This window comes from Microtus oregoni, unplaced genomic scaffold (assembly GCF_018167655.1).
Source record: "Microtus oregoni isolate MIOR12 unplaced genomic scaffold, Mior012 000007F_ref0000211, whole genome shotgun sequence".
Classification (NCBI taxonomy): domain Eukaryota; kingdom Metazoa; phylum Chordata; class Mammalia; order Rodentia; family Cricetidae; genus Microtus; species Microtus oregoni.
In genome coordinates, this window is record NW_024543066.1 from 42,561,826 (window position 1) to 42,577,435 (window position 15,610).

The window sequence follows — 15,610 nt, forward strand, 5'->3', positions numbered from 1 at the left end:
ACAGCGGGGTGGAAGCCACATGCCCGAGATGAATGAGAACCCAGCGAGCCACCGAAAGACAGGGGCAGCTGGGTGGTGCAGGGCCCTCTTACTCTGGGTAAAATGGAGTCTCGACAGGTTTTGAGCCAAAAAGTGGTATGATCTGGCTCCTTTACCAGGCTCACTCTGGCTGCTCCTGGAGAACCAGCCAAATGGAGGCCAGAGAAGAACCTAGGAGGCCAAGTTCCAGGTGATACAAGAGCACCTACCTCACTGAGCCTTCCCCAGACATCAACCCTTGTGTGATAAGCAATTGGGAAAGGACGGGAGCCAAGCCAAAGCTTCCTGAAAGCAGGCCCTCACCTCCAGTCCTCCCTGCCTACGTGCCTGCCGTGTGTACCACACTGTTGCTTTCCAAGACACCTCATCGCACTCAGGCACCCTCCCCCACTGTTGCCAGGCACCCTGGTAAAACATCTGGAACCCAGATGCCCACCTGCATCCCCTACTGCGCTTACGGATACAGGCACTTCCCGTCTTGTCCCAACCCCTGCTCCCTGCTGGAATACCACCTCCAGGCCTTTGCTCAGCCCTTCTGCCTAAGGTTCAATACCCACTCAGACCCATCTCCAACATGCCCTTCATCCACCCTGAAGAGATGTCTGCAGGCTATGTCACAAGAAATCACCTGCACCACGAACCCCCAGCGCCAAGCTCGAAGCTCCTGGCAGTGTTGATGCATTTTCTCATTTGTGGGAGTAAATTTCCCTCTCTCCCACCAATCACCCTTCCCTGCTTTTTGTTGCGTGCCCTAGGATGTAGCCAGGCCAGTGTTTGCGCCAGTTCTGTTTGCACACCGAAGGATAAGACGCTAGAAGCAGATTGAGACACGATATTCATTGTCAGATCAAAGCAGAATCCCACCTGGGACTAGGACAGGACAGAAAGGCTTGCACAAGGGAAGCAGTGAGTCTACTGGACTCTTCCACTTATTACACAGAAGTGAACTGCACACTGGGGTCACAGTCCCCACCCCGGCAGAAGAGATGTCTGCAGGCTATGTCACAAGAAATCACCTGCACCACGAACCCCCAGCGCCAAGCTCGAAGCTCCTGGCAGTGTTCCCTCTCCTGGCCAGCCGTGGCCAGCAGCTCTCTTCAATCTCGAGGTAGCATTGGGGACATGGCCTGGTCCTACTCCTGCCTGGGTGAATTTGCATAGCATGAGGACTGCTTGCTAAGGGGCCATCTACCTTCCACCCATCCTCAGAGCACACACTCTTCGTACTGAGCCAGGAGTGGATGGGTTACCCCTACACTACACCCCAGGGACCATTTCCCATACTTAAGACAAACACCATGTTCCCCAAAGGAGGAGGGAGAGTGGGACAGAAGGACCCAGAGAAGGAGAGACCAAGGAGAGCTTTGAGATCAGAATTCAATTCTTTAATACAAAATGTTTTTTTAAGATATATCTGTATTTCTTTGTTGCTGTTTAAAAATAAATATGTACTACGGAATATCTCGGAAAACTGCACTAGAGACAAAGACGTGATGTTAATATCTTTTCCCCCACAATTATTACGGATAAACAGTAGCACCAATAAATAAATGATAACAAATATTAAAATTAAAAAAGGAGAGAGATTTAGTATGTAGAATTCTCTATTTTTTCTTGTTTTGTTTTTACATATAAAAAACAGAATAGCAATGTCTATTTTATCAGAATCACATATATACATAAACATATATATATATATATTTATATACAAACACAAGTTACCAAATATATATATAGTATGTAAATGTATATTGAAACCTTATTTCAAAGGAATGTGTGGAGGGGACAAGGGAAGGGCAGAGCTGAGTGTTAGCAAAATTAAATATCTTCTCAGGACAAGCTAGTGACTGTCACCGATCCGGGAGAGAGAGATTGGAAACACAGATTTTACACACACACACACACACACACACACACGCACGAACACACGCACACGCACACACACACACCAAAAAAAAAAAAAAAACAAAAATAAAATCGGAACAGTACAAATAAGAGAGAGCAAGAGATACATCTCATAAATAGTTGAAATTAAATATTAACCAAGAATACTGAAAAAAAACCCTACTCTTTAATTAAATTAACTGTTTTAATTTCTAATTAAAAAGGGCTATTAAATAAGTACCATATATAAAACACTTTCTCTTTTCTCCGCCTCCATGAGGGGCTTGCGGGTCCTGCCCCACTGCTCTGTGCCTCGGGAAGGGGTGGGATGGGGGAGGGTTAGCCACTCACACTCGGCCAAGTCTCCTGGGGACAGAACTAGTGGTTTCAATGGTCTGAGCACACAAGGTTCCCCTGGGCCGTACCCAGGAAGTGGGGTAGGGAGAGGTGAGAGGAGGAGCCGTCCCAGGCCTCTTCTTCCACCGACTAGACACCTGTGGGAGGCCTCCTGGGCACCTCGGAAGTGGACGAGAGAGCTGAAGGCTGGCCAGACTCCTGATTCTTCCAGGCAGTGCCCAGAGGGGCAGGATGCTCTTGCAGCATTTAGTGGCAATCCACAAAGCAGGCCATGTCCTGAAGCTCCCGGAACTCCTGTTGGAACCAGCATCTTTGTCTCTTTATCTGCCATCTTTCTGTCCTCTTGACTCGGGGCCAGGGATGGGTTTGTCGTGTTTCTGGAAGTGAGCCAGTGTGCCCCCGTGCCCTGGCAGGCAAAAGGACTTCGGCCTCTCTGAGAAAGACCACACCGGAGTCTTTCATCCTACTGTCTCCTCTATCAGGATCCGAGGAGGCATCTTCTCCTCCCAACTCAAGTCCACAGCAGTCAAACACATCCAGTGAAGACACCAATAACATTAGCAAAGTTAATTTAAAAAAAGAATATATATATATTTTATATATATAAAACATATATATTTATTTATATATATAATATATATATATGTGTGTGTATGTGGGTGGGTGTGTCTACAGGAATCCCAGAAATAAAACTCCCTAATCTTCCGGGCTTGGTGATTTAGCAGCAAGTAAAAGAGAATGTCGAATCCAGTTCCACGAGGAACCATGCTTGGTCACCTGCCCGGGAATGCTTCTGCCGGAGTCTCGCCCTCCGGACCCAAAGTGCTCCTCGAAGAGTCTCCTCTTCCTTCATGTCAGGCTTTCTGGATTAAGGACTGTTCTGTTGATGGTGACGATGACGGTGTGGTGGTGACATGGTGAGAGGGCTGGTTCCCGAAACCCTGAGGGAGGCTCCTTCCTGCAGCCTGGCTCACCGCCTTGGCTTGTCACATCTGCAGGGAGCGGCAAAAAGAGGCAGGGGGGTTAGGGTCACGGGAGCCTGGCAATGAGGCAAACACCCTCCTGGGTCCCTGTAGGCTGGCACTACAGGAGCAGAGTTCCCCAAGGTGCAGATGAGACAGAGTCCCGATGGGGAGAGAGAGACCCAGCCCTGCCTTCTAGAGATAGCGACCGACAGAGGACAAGACAGACATGAAAATACTCGCAAAGCAACACATGAGCGATAAAGGGACATTGACAGCCCAGCCCCATGTGACATTCCACAGCAGATGGGGGACAGGGTCCTGCAGAAGGACTATCTGTCTGGCTCTAGGGCGACACTGGACAGGAAGAAGACCGTGAGCTAGTCCAATGACAGAGCAGCACTCGATGGGGGGGGGGGGGGATGTCTGCCCACGGGAGGACAAGTCCTGGAGCTCAGGAAGATTTGTTCCCCACACCTCTCTCGGCCTTAGCTTCCATCTTGAGCTGCCTGGTAGCCGCAGGTCCAGGCACGGGGTCACCTGTCCTTACCACATGTCTAACTTACGCTGGGGTCAGACAACTCAGTGGCTTTGCTCCTCCTATTGAGCAGAGGGGGTCTCTCTTCCTGCTCCTGCCCTGGTTGGGTGCTCTGAGGACAGCCTGAGAACGTGGGTTCTGCCCCAGACAAAGGCAGTAGTGGACTGGGTTGGGTCTCTGGAAGTCAGGTAACTTCGATTAGCTACCAGCTCATTCCAGAAACCCTACAACACCAAGGTCTTTATCCTCCTTAAAACCCTCTGGGGAACCAAGCCCCATCACCCAGCCCTGGGTTTGGAAGAGTCCCTACCACAGTCCTAACACAGTGTTCCCACAGTGCGCCGCAGGAACCGCTCCACGACAGACAAGGCCAGTTCCCGGCTGTCTTTTGAGCACCCACAAGACACAAGGATGCAGGCAGGGAAGGGGGCACACACCAAAGAACCCTTGGGCTACTTGGGAGCCTGGCCCTATCTGGGCCATCTCTTTAAAAGTCCTGCTTCCCCAGATGACAGCCATCCCCAGGGCAGGTCCCCAGGACAGGCCACGCTGATATAAACGCCTATCTGGACATCAAGCTGCCAGTTACAGCCCTGGGCTCTGGACCTACCCCTGCTGAATGTGGTCATTACAATATCCACTCATAAGCCTGGCATTTCCTTGGTCCACAGGGCAAAGGACAGAAGAACAGACATCTAGGTACACCAAAGGGTTAGAAAGCAGGCCTAGGCTTAAGGTGCTCCCACTCACGTCAGGGGAGGGGGCCTGGCTCTTTCCTGCAACCACCCTGGAAGCATTTGGAAACTGTGGGCTGCTCAGGATTGTCACTCTTGGCCATAACTGGTGCAGGACTAAGTTATCTAGTGTCCTCAGATGCATGCAGGGAGAATTTCCCAGCCTACGCCAACAGCAGAGGCCCGCTCTCAGGAAAGCTGTCTGAGGCAGACACGGCCTGCCCTAAAACCTTCTACTCTGAGGGGGACAGCCTGTCTTCAAGAAGCCACAGTCTGAAGGGGACACAGACAGCAGGAGATAAGACTCCAAGCCCAAGAAAAAAAACCCAAGTGGTGAGAGACCCAGATGTACGGGCTCTCAGGGCAGGGGTGCAGTCGGGGAACACTGTTATAGAAATTCCGCACCTGCAAGGACTTTCTTTCAGATTTCAGCATTATCACCAAAGGTAGAATTAACAACAGCAGCACCAACAGCCTCCACAAGCAGCAGGACCAAAGGACACAACACACAGCTCGGGTCCACACCATGACATTAAAGCCGCAGAGCCTACCCACTCAGGCAATCAGGGCCATCTCAGAGCAGGCCTGCCAGGCCAGACAGGAGCCCGAGGCCCCACACAGCCTCAGGAGCAGAGAAGGCAGCAATCACCACACAGGCAGCTAGAAGCTGAGCAGCAAGCAGCTGGCCCCTCACAAGCGTGCTCTCTCTGTCTCTCTTTCTCTCTCTCTCTCCCGTATCTGTGATGCCCCTCTCTGACTCTCTTGCTCGCCCTCTGGAAACCAACCTGCAAGTACGTTCGTTTAACTCAAGCTGCCTCGCCTTGCAACGCGAGTCTGTGTTTTTGCAGGAACATTTACACGTCTGCGGATCTTGGACAAACAAATGCTTTCTCCGCTCTGAGCAAGGCTCACAGTGACTGCAAAAAGGCAAAAGGAAAGACATCTAAGCTAGAGCATCAGCAGGGAGAGAGAACCCATGCAACGCCCCCTAGCACGTCCGCAACGCTTCCCCACCCAGCTCATCGGCTCCTAGGCCCTTTCCGCATCCCGGAAAGATCCGAGCGCTCCAGCAGAAGACAGAGATAGTAGCAGAGAGACGCGGCACTGGCAGGACACCTGCCTACAGGAAGAGGAGGGCACAGGCGGGCAGAGTGCAGGGAGAAGGCTGCCATAAGAGGCAATGCTGACTCATGAGAGCACCAGAGGCACCTTCTCCCTGGAAAAGGACCTCTGCCCAGACCCTCCTCCAAGGGGGAGGGCCAGGAGAAGGCAAGCTAAGTCCAGAGGCACTGTCCACCAGCGAGGCCTCCAGAAGCAGCACAACTTGCAAAGCAGAGGAAATGGCCACCCTTGAAGACCTCTGTAGGCCTCTGTGGGTGATCTCGATTGGACTGGAATAACGGGCTGTCCCCTCCTGGAGCCTCAAGTCCAGGAGTCAGAGCACTTCGACCGATGACAAGGGGCTACCACACAGTACCTGGCCCACTCAGGCTCATCTTGAGGCCACGGTCAACCACTTCCCAACTACCATACCCTTTAACTCACGCCACATCCGCCCTCCACACCACCCTTATCCTCCAGACATGTGCAGGAGCCTAGAGCAGTGGAAACCAGTTGGGTGAGGGCCCCTGTGCCCAGCACCCATGGCAACAATGGCCCCACCACCAATGCCCAGTGGGTGAGAGAAAGTCGGTGCCCAGCCAAGCCAGAGTCCCCTCCCTAAGTGCACCAGACCCACCTACCCCATCCCAACCCTGGTCCAGCAATGCCACCACCAAGTCTACCCGTTGGTGCCATTAGTGGAGTGAGTGAGAGAGAGAGAGACACTGAGGCCAGCGGGAGGGTGGGGAGGGGAGGCAGGGTTAGGGGAACTGCAGGCGATTGTCTGGAGGCCAGGAAGGCTCCAAGGAATTAGGCAGCAGCGGCACCAACGTACACGCTCCAGGATTTAAACCGGGATTTCTTGCGCTTTCGTTTTTGACCCTTTCCCTTTCCTCGAACTGATTTTCTGGAAAATACAAAAATAGAAACAGACAGGAAGAGAACGAGAGGGAAGAGAAGAACAGAGGCGCAATGAAGAAGACAGAGGGAAGAGCAGGGGGCCCAAAGCTGCCCTAGTCACTTACTGGAGCAGACTCCAGGAAGGACCACAGGCATAAGGCTGGGACAACATACATCCTTCTCCTCACTCTGCCCACCGTAAGGTGGCAACCCCAGCCCCAGGCAGGGCTTTAGGTGGGCAGTGGAGACTGTGCAAGGCCTAGCCTCTAGGTTCATGTGGCCCCTGGTCCCAGGCAGGGTGCAAGGACACAGGGGCAAGATCTTTGCCCAGCAAGCCAATAAATACAGTTAGACCCTGAAGGTCAGTAGGTTCTACTTTAAGGAGACAGTGTGGTTCGAAACCTTACAGATGATTGGGAGTGGGCTGCGCCTCAAGAAACTTCTGCCTTCATCTTTAAGTGTGATAGCAGGGGTCCCTCTGGGGGCCCTGCCTCAGTGCCCTTGGAAGATGGCACAAAAGCCAGGGTAGGACATGGGGGCACGTGGGATGGAGATGGAGCTGGGCATCCTCAGAGTCCAGCACAGACAGAGGGTCCAGGAGTGAAGGGGAGTGCAGCATGGGTGTGTGACCAGGGGACCAGGACACTTGACAGAGATCCTTCTCCCCAGCTTGTCAAAGCCCACCACTAGACTCCTTCCAAACCCTATCACTCTCCCTGTGGGCAAAGCAGACATCTAGCGAACAGCTGAGAGGGACAGGCTACAGCCTGCCACCCTCCAGGGAAGTGGCACTCTCTAGACCCGCCAGGCCCCAGAGAAGACATGGCAGTCTGTCTATCACAGGCAGAGAGAGACAGACAGGGACCTGGGGAGAGGGCAAGCCTGTCCTGCTTGGGAGAAAGCACTGGAAGGATGGAGGAAGAAAGCTCTCTGCACAGGGATACTTGCCTGAGTTCTCTCTCTCTCTCTCTCTCTCTCTCTCCCTCTCCCTCTCCTCCCCTCTCTCTCTCTCTCTCTTAGACAAACTCCCGACAGAAACAGTAGTCCTGGAATCTGGAGACTTAGGCAGAGTCCCCCAAGTGTAGGGCAGACAGAAAGGGGTGTGGGGGAGGGGAGAGGGCATGGGTGCTCTCTCTCTCAGTCGCTCCTTCCCTGCAAGTTCATCTCCACAGCGATGTCAGCCCCCACCCCATCCTGACCCGACTTTACACAACAAGCAACTGGAAGGCTGAGAAAATGGCCACCATGCCACTTCTTCTACCCACTAAGGGGGCTGAGTCTGTTACCTACCCCTCTCTGACAGATAGCAAACTCACACCAAGAAATCTCCCGGGACCCTAAGAAACCTGGTCAGTCACAGTCACCACCGAACAAGGCCACATCCTCTGATACAGAGAAACTGCCCTCTGGCACCATCTCCCTCTCCTTCACTCTGCTGTGGGAGCCAGCGTCCACAGCACCCCTCCACACTCACACTGAAACAGCAAGTGCCAGCCAGAAGGGACCTGAGCCCTCGGGGGGGGGGGGGCAGCATCTTCTTCAGAAGAAACAACAGACTCCAGCTTGGATCTCTTCACCATCCCAGAGCCACAGCCTGAAGCTGGCTCCATCCCACGGTCACTGGAGCTCCACCCATTTGATGCCCCAACCCACTGAGGCCATCAGAGCACCCGAGAGAGGAAGAAAAAAGCCCCAAACCAAGACAACTGGAAAAAAGTGTTAACATGTGGCCACTTACTTTTCTAGCTTTGTTCTGTCTTTCTTTGGTCTGTAATGGGGAGAGAAAGGGAGAAAAACAAAATACAAAGGAATTAAGATGACGATAACAACAGTGATAATGTTGTGATAATGACAACAGCTTGGTAACAACACGATGTTGATGATTTAGCAACACTATCTTAATCTTTAGGCAGAATAGCAGAATAACAAAGTTGTGGTGAGGTACACTGAATCGTCCTGCCTGTTTTCTAGAGCGGGGAAGACACGTGAGGTGGGCACAGTGAGGTCAAATGCCCAAGGTCACACAGTGGTTAGAAGGTAGCTGTGAGCTAAGGAGTGTAGCACGCTCCGCTGTCCTCACCTGCATTCACATCTGCTGTGCTGTAGGAAGCTCATCTCTCCTATGTGCTGGCTTTGGTGAGGTTTGATCCGCATGATCTGCAGAGGGAGGGAGCAGATCATAGAGGTTAGTGACCCAGCCAGCCATACCCGTATGGGACACCCCGGGGCTCCTGCCATTCAGCACCCAGGGGTTCTATTGAGCAGGGATAGGTGGTGGAGGTAGGGGGACCAGGGCTCTAACAGAAAAGAGCCTTGGGTCACCCCAACTCCCCCAATCCTGCTGGCCTTAAGAAGCACCTGCTCTCGAGGGCAGACATAGCTGCAAGGGTTGGCCAGGCTGGGAATTCAGGTCCTGGATTCTCACCATCCCCATCCCTTCCCCTCCTTCATCCCCTCCCGAGCTTCACCCTGACCCCTAAAAGCTACCTAAGAGCTACTCACCCTATGTCACTTAACTCCCTCCCACTCTCCACCCCGTCTGGGCCCAGATCCACCCATTACTACGCAGCACCCCAAGACTGGCTTTTAACTCTTCAGTTCCATCCAGTTCCCAAATGGAGCCCTCCAGCAGGGAAAGCTTGGGGGCTGCTTCCCCAGAGAAGGAGAAGGGCACTTCTGTCATCAGCCCTGGTGGAGCCGAGGGAGCAAAGGTCATCAAAGCCGAGATGGTCAAACCGTTAAGAACGAGTGCAGGGAAGTGCAGAAATGCAGGCGTCTTCTTCCCCATAGTAGAAATGAACCCCAACCTCATCTCCTCACCCTGAACCCCAATTTAGTTCCTCCTATCAGTTTCCCAGGCAGAGGCCCAGACAACCTTCTAATGCCCATCCCTGTACCACCCTACCCTTCTACGCTCCCTGCCCCCTATGTCACAGGTGCCTACCTGCATGGTGATGTTGCTCTCCGAGGTGGGCACACATTCCAGGGCCTCATCGTTGCAGCAGCCCCCACACCTCATGAGGGGCACACAGGACGGCTTGAAGATATACTCTATCTCATCAGGGTACTCCTGGAAGATGTCCACCAGGGTCTCGATTGGACGGCAATAGCTGCGCTGGTAGACATCCATGAACTTCACCACTGCGTGGGAGGGTTGACACACGAGTCAGCGGGGAGCTAACACGAAGGCGGGCAGCCTCTATCCCACCCAGCTTCCACATCAGCGCAGCTCTTCTAAAAGTCTGACCGAAGCGTCTCCCTCATTTCCAGGTTCAGGCCCAGGGGAGGTGGCCATATCTGACTCTCTTCCTCATTGTCATAGCAGGGCGAGTTCCTGGGCCAACTATGACACCAAACACACCCTGGACCCCACAGTAAACCATGCATACACAGCACACACTCTAAGTACTACCAGGACCCTAGTTTATAAATGGGGACCTAGAGGCCCAGAGAAATGCCACAATCTGTCCCAAAGACCACACTGCTGGTAAAAAGCGGTTAGAACGGGCTATGATTGCAGAGCCTTACAATATGTGCAAACCCAGATGCTTGAAGAGCCAGCTACCTTACACCTGCCGGTCCCACCTCCCCAGACTTCAGCAGGTGGCAACGGGCAGGCACAGCACACAGGTCCTGCCAGCACTAAGCGCCCCGCCCAAGAGGGCAACCTGTTTGCATCATGGAAAGAACAGGAGCTGCCTCTGTATAAGGCAATTCAAGAAGCTGAGCTGGAGGAAGACAAGCGAGAGACAATTTCCCAGGCAGCCTGAGGTACTGGTGAGGAGGAAGGGAATTTAGGGCCAAGGGAGCGGGCACGAGAGAAGCACAGGACTTCTTTGGGACACCAACTGGTGGCTCAGCTGGCCACTTCTGGTCACACCCCTAACACAACCCCACAGAAGCTTGCCCCTGAAGTAAGAGAAGAAAGAGCACAAGCCCACATGGGGCCCAGGCTCTGACCAGCACTACTTGTGACCTTGGGTCTGTCCCTCCAGTCTCTGGGCCTCCAGCGGGCTATCTGCAGAAGCAGGTTGGCCTGACCTCTAAAGACACTTCAGTGAGTGCGAAGGTGGGGTTCTGTCTCTCTTTGCTAACCCCGAAAACAACTCTTCGCTTCTCATTTCAGGTGACAAAGTTCGGAATGTCACTAAGGCATTTTAAGTGCACGCTCCAGAGACTACACCCCCACTCTCAACCTGGGGCCACAGCCAAACCTCCCTTCACTCTTGTACAGTTTTTGTTGTCGTTGTGGTGTTTTTTTTTTTCCCAGAAAAGTAAAGACGAAGTCTAAGAGGAAAAGGAATGAGGGTCACCTAACTGCCACCCCCCTGCCTTGCTCAAGGACTCTATTTTCTCTATGGACAAATAAGCACAGAATTCTTGTCTATCCCCAAAGAGTTAACGCAAAACATAGCCACCCCCCACAAAAGTTCATGAGATCAGATCTGAAAAATTCTTTTCAAGGCAAGTCTATATGGAAGGTGACTAACCCAGAATTTTTTTAACTGACCCTTCATCTTGGCTGGGACAGAGGTGGCCCAGGCTAGGAGGGGTCCACACAGGAGCAGGCAGCAGGAAGGTGTGAGCTGAACAATGAATGGGGAGGGGGTGGAGGTGCCTTGGCCAGCACCCATGGGAGCCTGGCCCCTGCCCCCAAGGGAAGCTGTCCTGCTACTCGGGACGTGTGCACACATATACTCCAGCATCAGGCTTTCGTGGTTTTCCTTATTTATAGCAGACAACCTTTTCTCCATCAAACAAAGACCATTTGTCTTGCCTCTCCCAGACCTCAGAGCCCACTAGGAAGCAGAAAGGGGTGGGTAGCACTTTGGAAGTAGGGGCCTGTCAGTGGCTGGGGCCAGGGCAGAAAGCCAGGCCCTGGGCCGCAGAAAGAGCTCCTGGGGGAGGAGGCAAAACCGGCTGGACATCACCAGCGTTCCTTGGCTGGCTCCAGCAGCCACACTGGATTTGGGTCAGGGAAATTAGCCTAGAGGAAGACCCCAGGGCCTTCCCTACACAGAGGAAGGACACTGGGGGAGTGGCATCCGGCTGGAGCAGAGGCCACACTCAGTGCTGGGAGAGCCAGGGCGTCCCCAGAGAAATGGGAGGATCCCGGTACTCCAAACCACACTGGAACAAAAGGCAGGCGGACTCGGGGTTGGGCAGGGGGGCGGGGCGCCTGAGTGCTACAGCCGGCCCTCTGCTGGTCCTGCGGGGAAGTTCACAGCACCCAAAGGCAGTCTATAGAAGCTGCCATCCTCAGAGAAAGGCAAGCCCAGAGTTTGGGCGTCAGATTAGGGTATGCCCCTATCCTGCCTCCAGCTCACACAGGAAGGGTCACAGCCCCCACGGTGGGCTACGGCTGACTAGGAAGTGGCACTAAGTATTCATCCTCCCCTGGGAGTAAGGGACACAAGGGATAGCTCCCTGAACATCTGGAGTAAGGGACACAAGGGATAGCTCCCTGAACATCTGGAAACCCTGACTACCACCTTCCTCTGCTGTGCTCATGATCAGATTTTACTGGAAAGGGTGTCTAGAAAAAGCAACAAGTCCTGTTTCTAGCAGAAAGCCAAAGAGAAGGCACCTTAAGAAACACAACAGCTAAACTCACAGTCCTCAAAGTCTTGTGCCCCACCCCACCCCCAGGACTGAAAAGGAGGGCCAGGGCTTATCCACGCACACTCGAGACAAGGGGAGGGGTCCCATCCAAGAGCATGGGGACTCACCTTCATGGGCTTTCTGCTCTCCTTCTGTCGTGGGTGCAGCCTGGGACCACTGAGGACAAAACAAAGAGTAAAAAGCATTAGCAGAGGCAGGGACAGAGGCAGCCACAAGAGCGCAAAGGCCAGGACACTGAATCCCTTGATCCCCTCTCGCCTCTCTCCCAACCCCCAGCCTCCAGCTTCTCCACAGCTTCTGAGTCAAACAGGAAACAGTCAGGGGTCCCAGCAGGTCCAGAGCGAGCATACCCCGCTACCCCTGGACTGCTTCAAGTCTGAACCCATGAAAGTTAAAGGCTAACCAGGTGCTGGGGAGCTCGCAATGAACAAGGAAAATACCAGAAGCTTGCGCTGTCCAGGCCCCTAGCACCTCTCCATTCTTGCCCCCTTCTTTTTCTCACTGTCCCTGATTCGCTGGTCCAAAGCCATGGGTGAGTATTAAGGTCAAATAGGAGGACAAATTTGGACTAGGGCAGGAAGGAAGGACTAGGGGCGAGAAAAACAACATGGTGACCTTCTCCTGCTGACATGACAAATACCAGGGAGAGCTGGTGTTGAGGAGGGAGGGGGTGTAGAGGAGCGAAGGGCACCAACCACCCTCCCCCATCCAAACCCTCCCCAGGCCTCGGGAATATTCAGCATACCCACAGGTTGCTCAAGGGGTGGAAGGCAAAGAGGACCCTAAGCAAGGGAGTCCCATTTTCCTCCCACCCCAGTGTGCCTGGAGCCTGCATACAGTTCCAAAGCCTGGCTAGCCTCCTACTCCATACACATGCCCAAGCCTCTCACCTAAGCAGAGCACTTTTCTCAGATGGAGCAATGGGAGCTTTCTCCTCAGAACTGCCCAGCTCCCAAAGGGTCTCTTGCCCCACACTAGGCCTGGGCCCCACATCCTTCCTCATCCCCAAAAACTCCTTTCTGCCCTCCCCAGAAGCTGTAAAGGTCAACAAAAAGGCCCTGTGAACCTGACAGGAGCAAGACAGTGAAGGCTCTTAGGCCTTCCTGGGGAGCTCCTTGCTCCCACCAACTCCCCAGCCACAAGTGCCACATCAACCTGGACCTCCAACTGCCCTGAGAAGGATTCCCACCCTTGTCTGCCTCTCTTTCTCCACCAACAGTGCCCAAAAAGCAGTCCTTCCAGGGCCCTCAGCCTTGCCACCAGGGCCAAGGTCAGAGGTGGCCTTTCTCAAGAGCCAGTCTCCCACTGCAACTAACTCAGGCAAGCCCTGGGCTCTGCTCCTCAGGCCCTCAACTACCTGCTCAACACCCTCGCGACAATCTCCCTTAGTCCTCTATCTCAGTCCCAACAGGGAAAGGAACAGAAACTTTGAACCCCCTCCCAGATGGGGAGGTTCTGGGCAGGGACTGGTCAGGTGCCCTTCTCTGGGGGCCTCTGAAGGTCATACTGTGGCCAGGCACTCCTGCCCCTCCTCCCCACATGGAGGCCCAGAGCCAAGGCCTTTGTGCCAGGGTCTAAGGAACTCTGGATGGTGGCAGGGACCCCTGCCTGTCTCCTTCCTTCTGCCCCCTTTTCAAGTGGTCTCTCTAGCTTGAGTATTAGCGGGAAAGAGCATAAAAGGACCCCTTAGTAAGCAAACTGGGTGGGCGAGTTCAGAGTTAAACCACCTGCTCTCTGAGCATCGGGTTTGCCAGGGCAAAGTGTGTGTGAGATACTGACGGGAGATCCTGCCAAAGGTGTGGGAAAGGCTAGTTCCAGGCTGCCCCAGTCATAGCAAATATCACGCCATTTTTCCAAAAGGGGGAAAGTGGGGTGATGTCAGTTACCCTTCACTGACCCCCATAAAGGCTGGAGCACAGCTCGATAGAGCTGCTGGGGAGGGAAGCACACCTTCACCAACTCAAAACTTAGGTTAGCGTTTCCACAAAGAGCGAGAGGGTGGGCCTCAGCACCCCCACGTCTGACAGGCACCGTCCTTTCCCTGGACCCGGAGGCCAGGAAAGATTCTATGAGTCTTCTCAAAGAAAAGGAAAATATGAAAGGGTGGGAAGGGCTTCTCTACGCTCCAGGCAGGAAATGGGGAAAATGGGGACGGGGCGTCAGGAAATTCTTCCTAGCGCAAGGCACGGGTAGAAGTTAGGGACGGAGGAATAGGTATGGGAGTTTCTCCGGGTCACGGAGCTGGGGATACCTCTAGAGGTCACCTTCCTTGCGGAGGACCGGTGAGGGGGAGGGGCGCCGCTGGTCGCCCGGGTCTCCCGGCTCCCGCAGCCGCGGCTCCGGGAACACGAGGCCGGCCAGGCCCGGGCTGATGTAATCGGCTCTGCGCCGCGCGCGCCCGGCCGGGCGGGGGAGGGCGGGCACCGCGCGGGACGCGAGCGGGGACGGGAGGGGGTGGCGCGGCGCAGGTGGCCCAACAAGCTGGAGGAGTGGGATAGGGTCCCCGCAGCAATCCATCCTAAAACTTTTCCCAAACTCACTGCAAGGGCCGAAGAGACCCGAGCGGCAGTGACAGCAAAGCCCCCTCGGTCGCTCTCGCCCTGCCCCCTCCACGATCTCTGCCCTCCCCCGGTCCAAGGTCCGAGCACCCCCAGGCATGCCCGCTGGGCTCCGGACTCCCGCCCCCGTTGCCCGGACTTCCAGTTCTCCGGGGACCCGCGACCCGGAGCAAACTTCTGCCGCCAGCCACAGCGCAAGCCCAGCCCCCTCGGCCTCCTCCTCTGGCTCCCGCCCTCGGCTGCTCGGCCCAGATCGTACGTGCGGTGACTCTGGTGGGTGGGCAGGGCCCGCGTGGGCGGCGAGACTCTCCTGGCGCCCTCCCACCTAGAGCGCACCCCCTCCTCCTCCACGTACGACGACAGAGGGGGACGCCTCGCGCCCGGTGTCCAAGGACCCGCGTGGGGCACTAAGCCCCCACGCGCGCACTCGCACGCACGCACGTCCCCAAGCGGGAGAGGCGCTCGCTACGGCCCGGCGACAGCAGGCGGGCACGATCGCTTACCTTGGCATGGTGGAGGTACAGCAGTAAAGCCAGGGTCCAGTGCACCCAAGAGAGCAGAAAGTTCATGGTTTCGGAGGCCCGTCCGGGGCCGGCGCGGCTCGCGCTCCCTCTCCGGCTCGGACTGCGAGGCAGCCCGCTCTCTTGCGCGCCTTGGCGGGCTCCTGTCCCTTCTGGAACCGAGGCCCGGGCCGGGGCCTGGGGCGCGCGCGCGGCTGGAGCACTGTCTGCGCACACGGTCGCCTCACCCGTCCATGAGCCCGGCTCCCGCGAGCCGAGCGCCCACTGCGGCCCCCTCTCCTCTTCCTTATCTTCTTCCTCTCTCTTCTCGGGCCCCGGCTTCTCCAGGCCCGAACTAGCACTTCTCCCAGCTCCGATCGGTTTGCCTCCTCCGGCGCAGACCACGGCTACTCCG

At 55.0% G+C, this 15,610-nt stretch overlaps 1 protein-coding gene across 6 annotated transcripts; it reads right to left on the reverse strand.

The window, feature by feature from the left end:
• Positions 1-1,409: 1,409 nt before the first annotated feature.
• On the reverse strand, positions 1,410-15,068 carry Vegfa (vascular endothelial growth factor A). 6 transcript variants are annotated; one of them, XM_041655599.1, is made up of 8 exons: positions 14,955-15,068; positions 12,245-12,293; positions 9,460-9,656; positions 8,596-8,672; positions 8,254-8,283; positions 6,451-6,522; positions 5,300-5,431; positions 1,410-3,272 (listed from the first exon to the last, which is right to left on the reverse strand). In XM_041655599.1, exons 3-8 carry the CDS (start codon positions 9,643-9,645, stop codon positions 3,251-3,253), a joined length of 519 nt encoding a protein of 172 aa, XP_041511533.1. In that variant the 5' UTR covers positions 9,646-9,656; positions 12,245-12,293; positions 14,955-15,068; the 3' UTR covers positions 1,410-3,250. The 6 variants fall into 6 exon arrangements, with proteins under 6 accessions (XP_041511533.1, XP_041511532.1, XP_041511534.1 ...); XM_041655598.1 differs by lacking the exon at positions 14,955-15,068 and adding an exon at positions 14,389-14,492; XM_041655600.1 differs by lacking the exon at positions 14,955-15,068 and adding an exon at positions 13,028-13,142.
• Between the last annotated feature and the right edge of the window lie 542 nt (positions 15,069-15,610).

Coding starts and splice junctions, on each gene's coding strand:
- Vegfa (XM_041655599.1), bottom strand. CDS start 9,645: ATGGATGTCTACCAGCGCAGCTATTGCCGTCCAATCGAGACCCTGGTG. Junction 5,432..6,450: donor CGGTTTAAATCCTGGAGCGT/GTACGTTGGTGC, acceptor GCCTTTTTGCAG/TCACTGTGAGCCTTGCTCAG. Junction 3,273..5,299: donor TTAAACGAACGTACTTGCAG/GTTGGTTTCCAG, acceptor CGCTCCCTGCAG/ATGTGACAAGCCAAGGCGGT.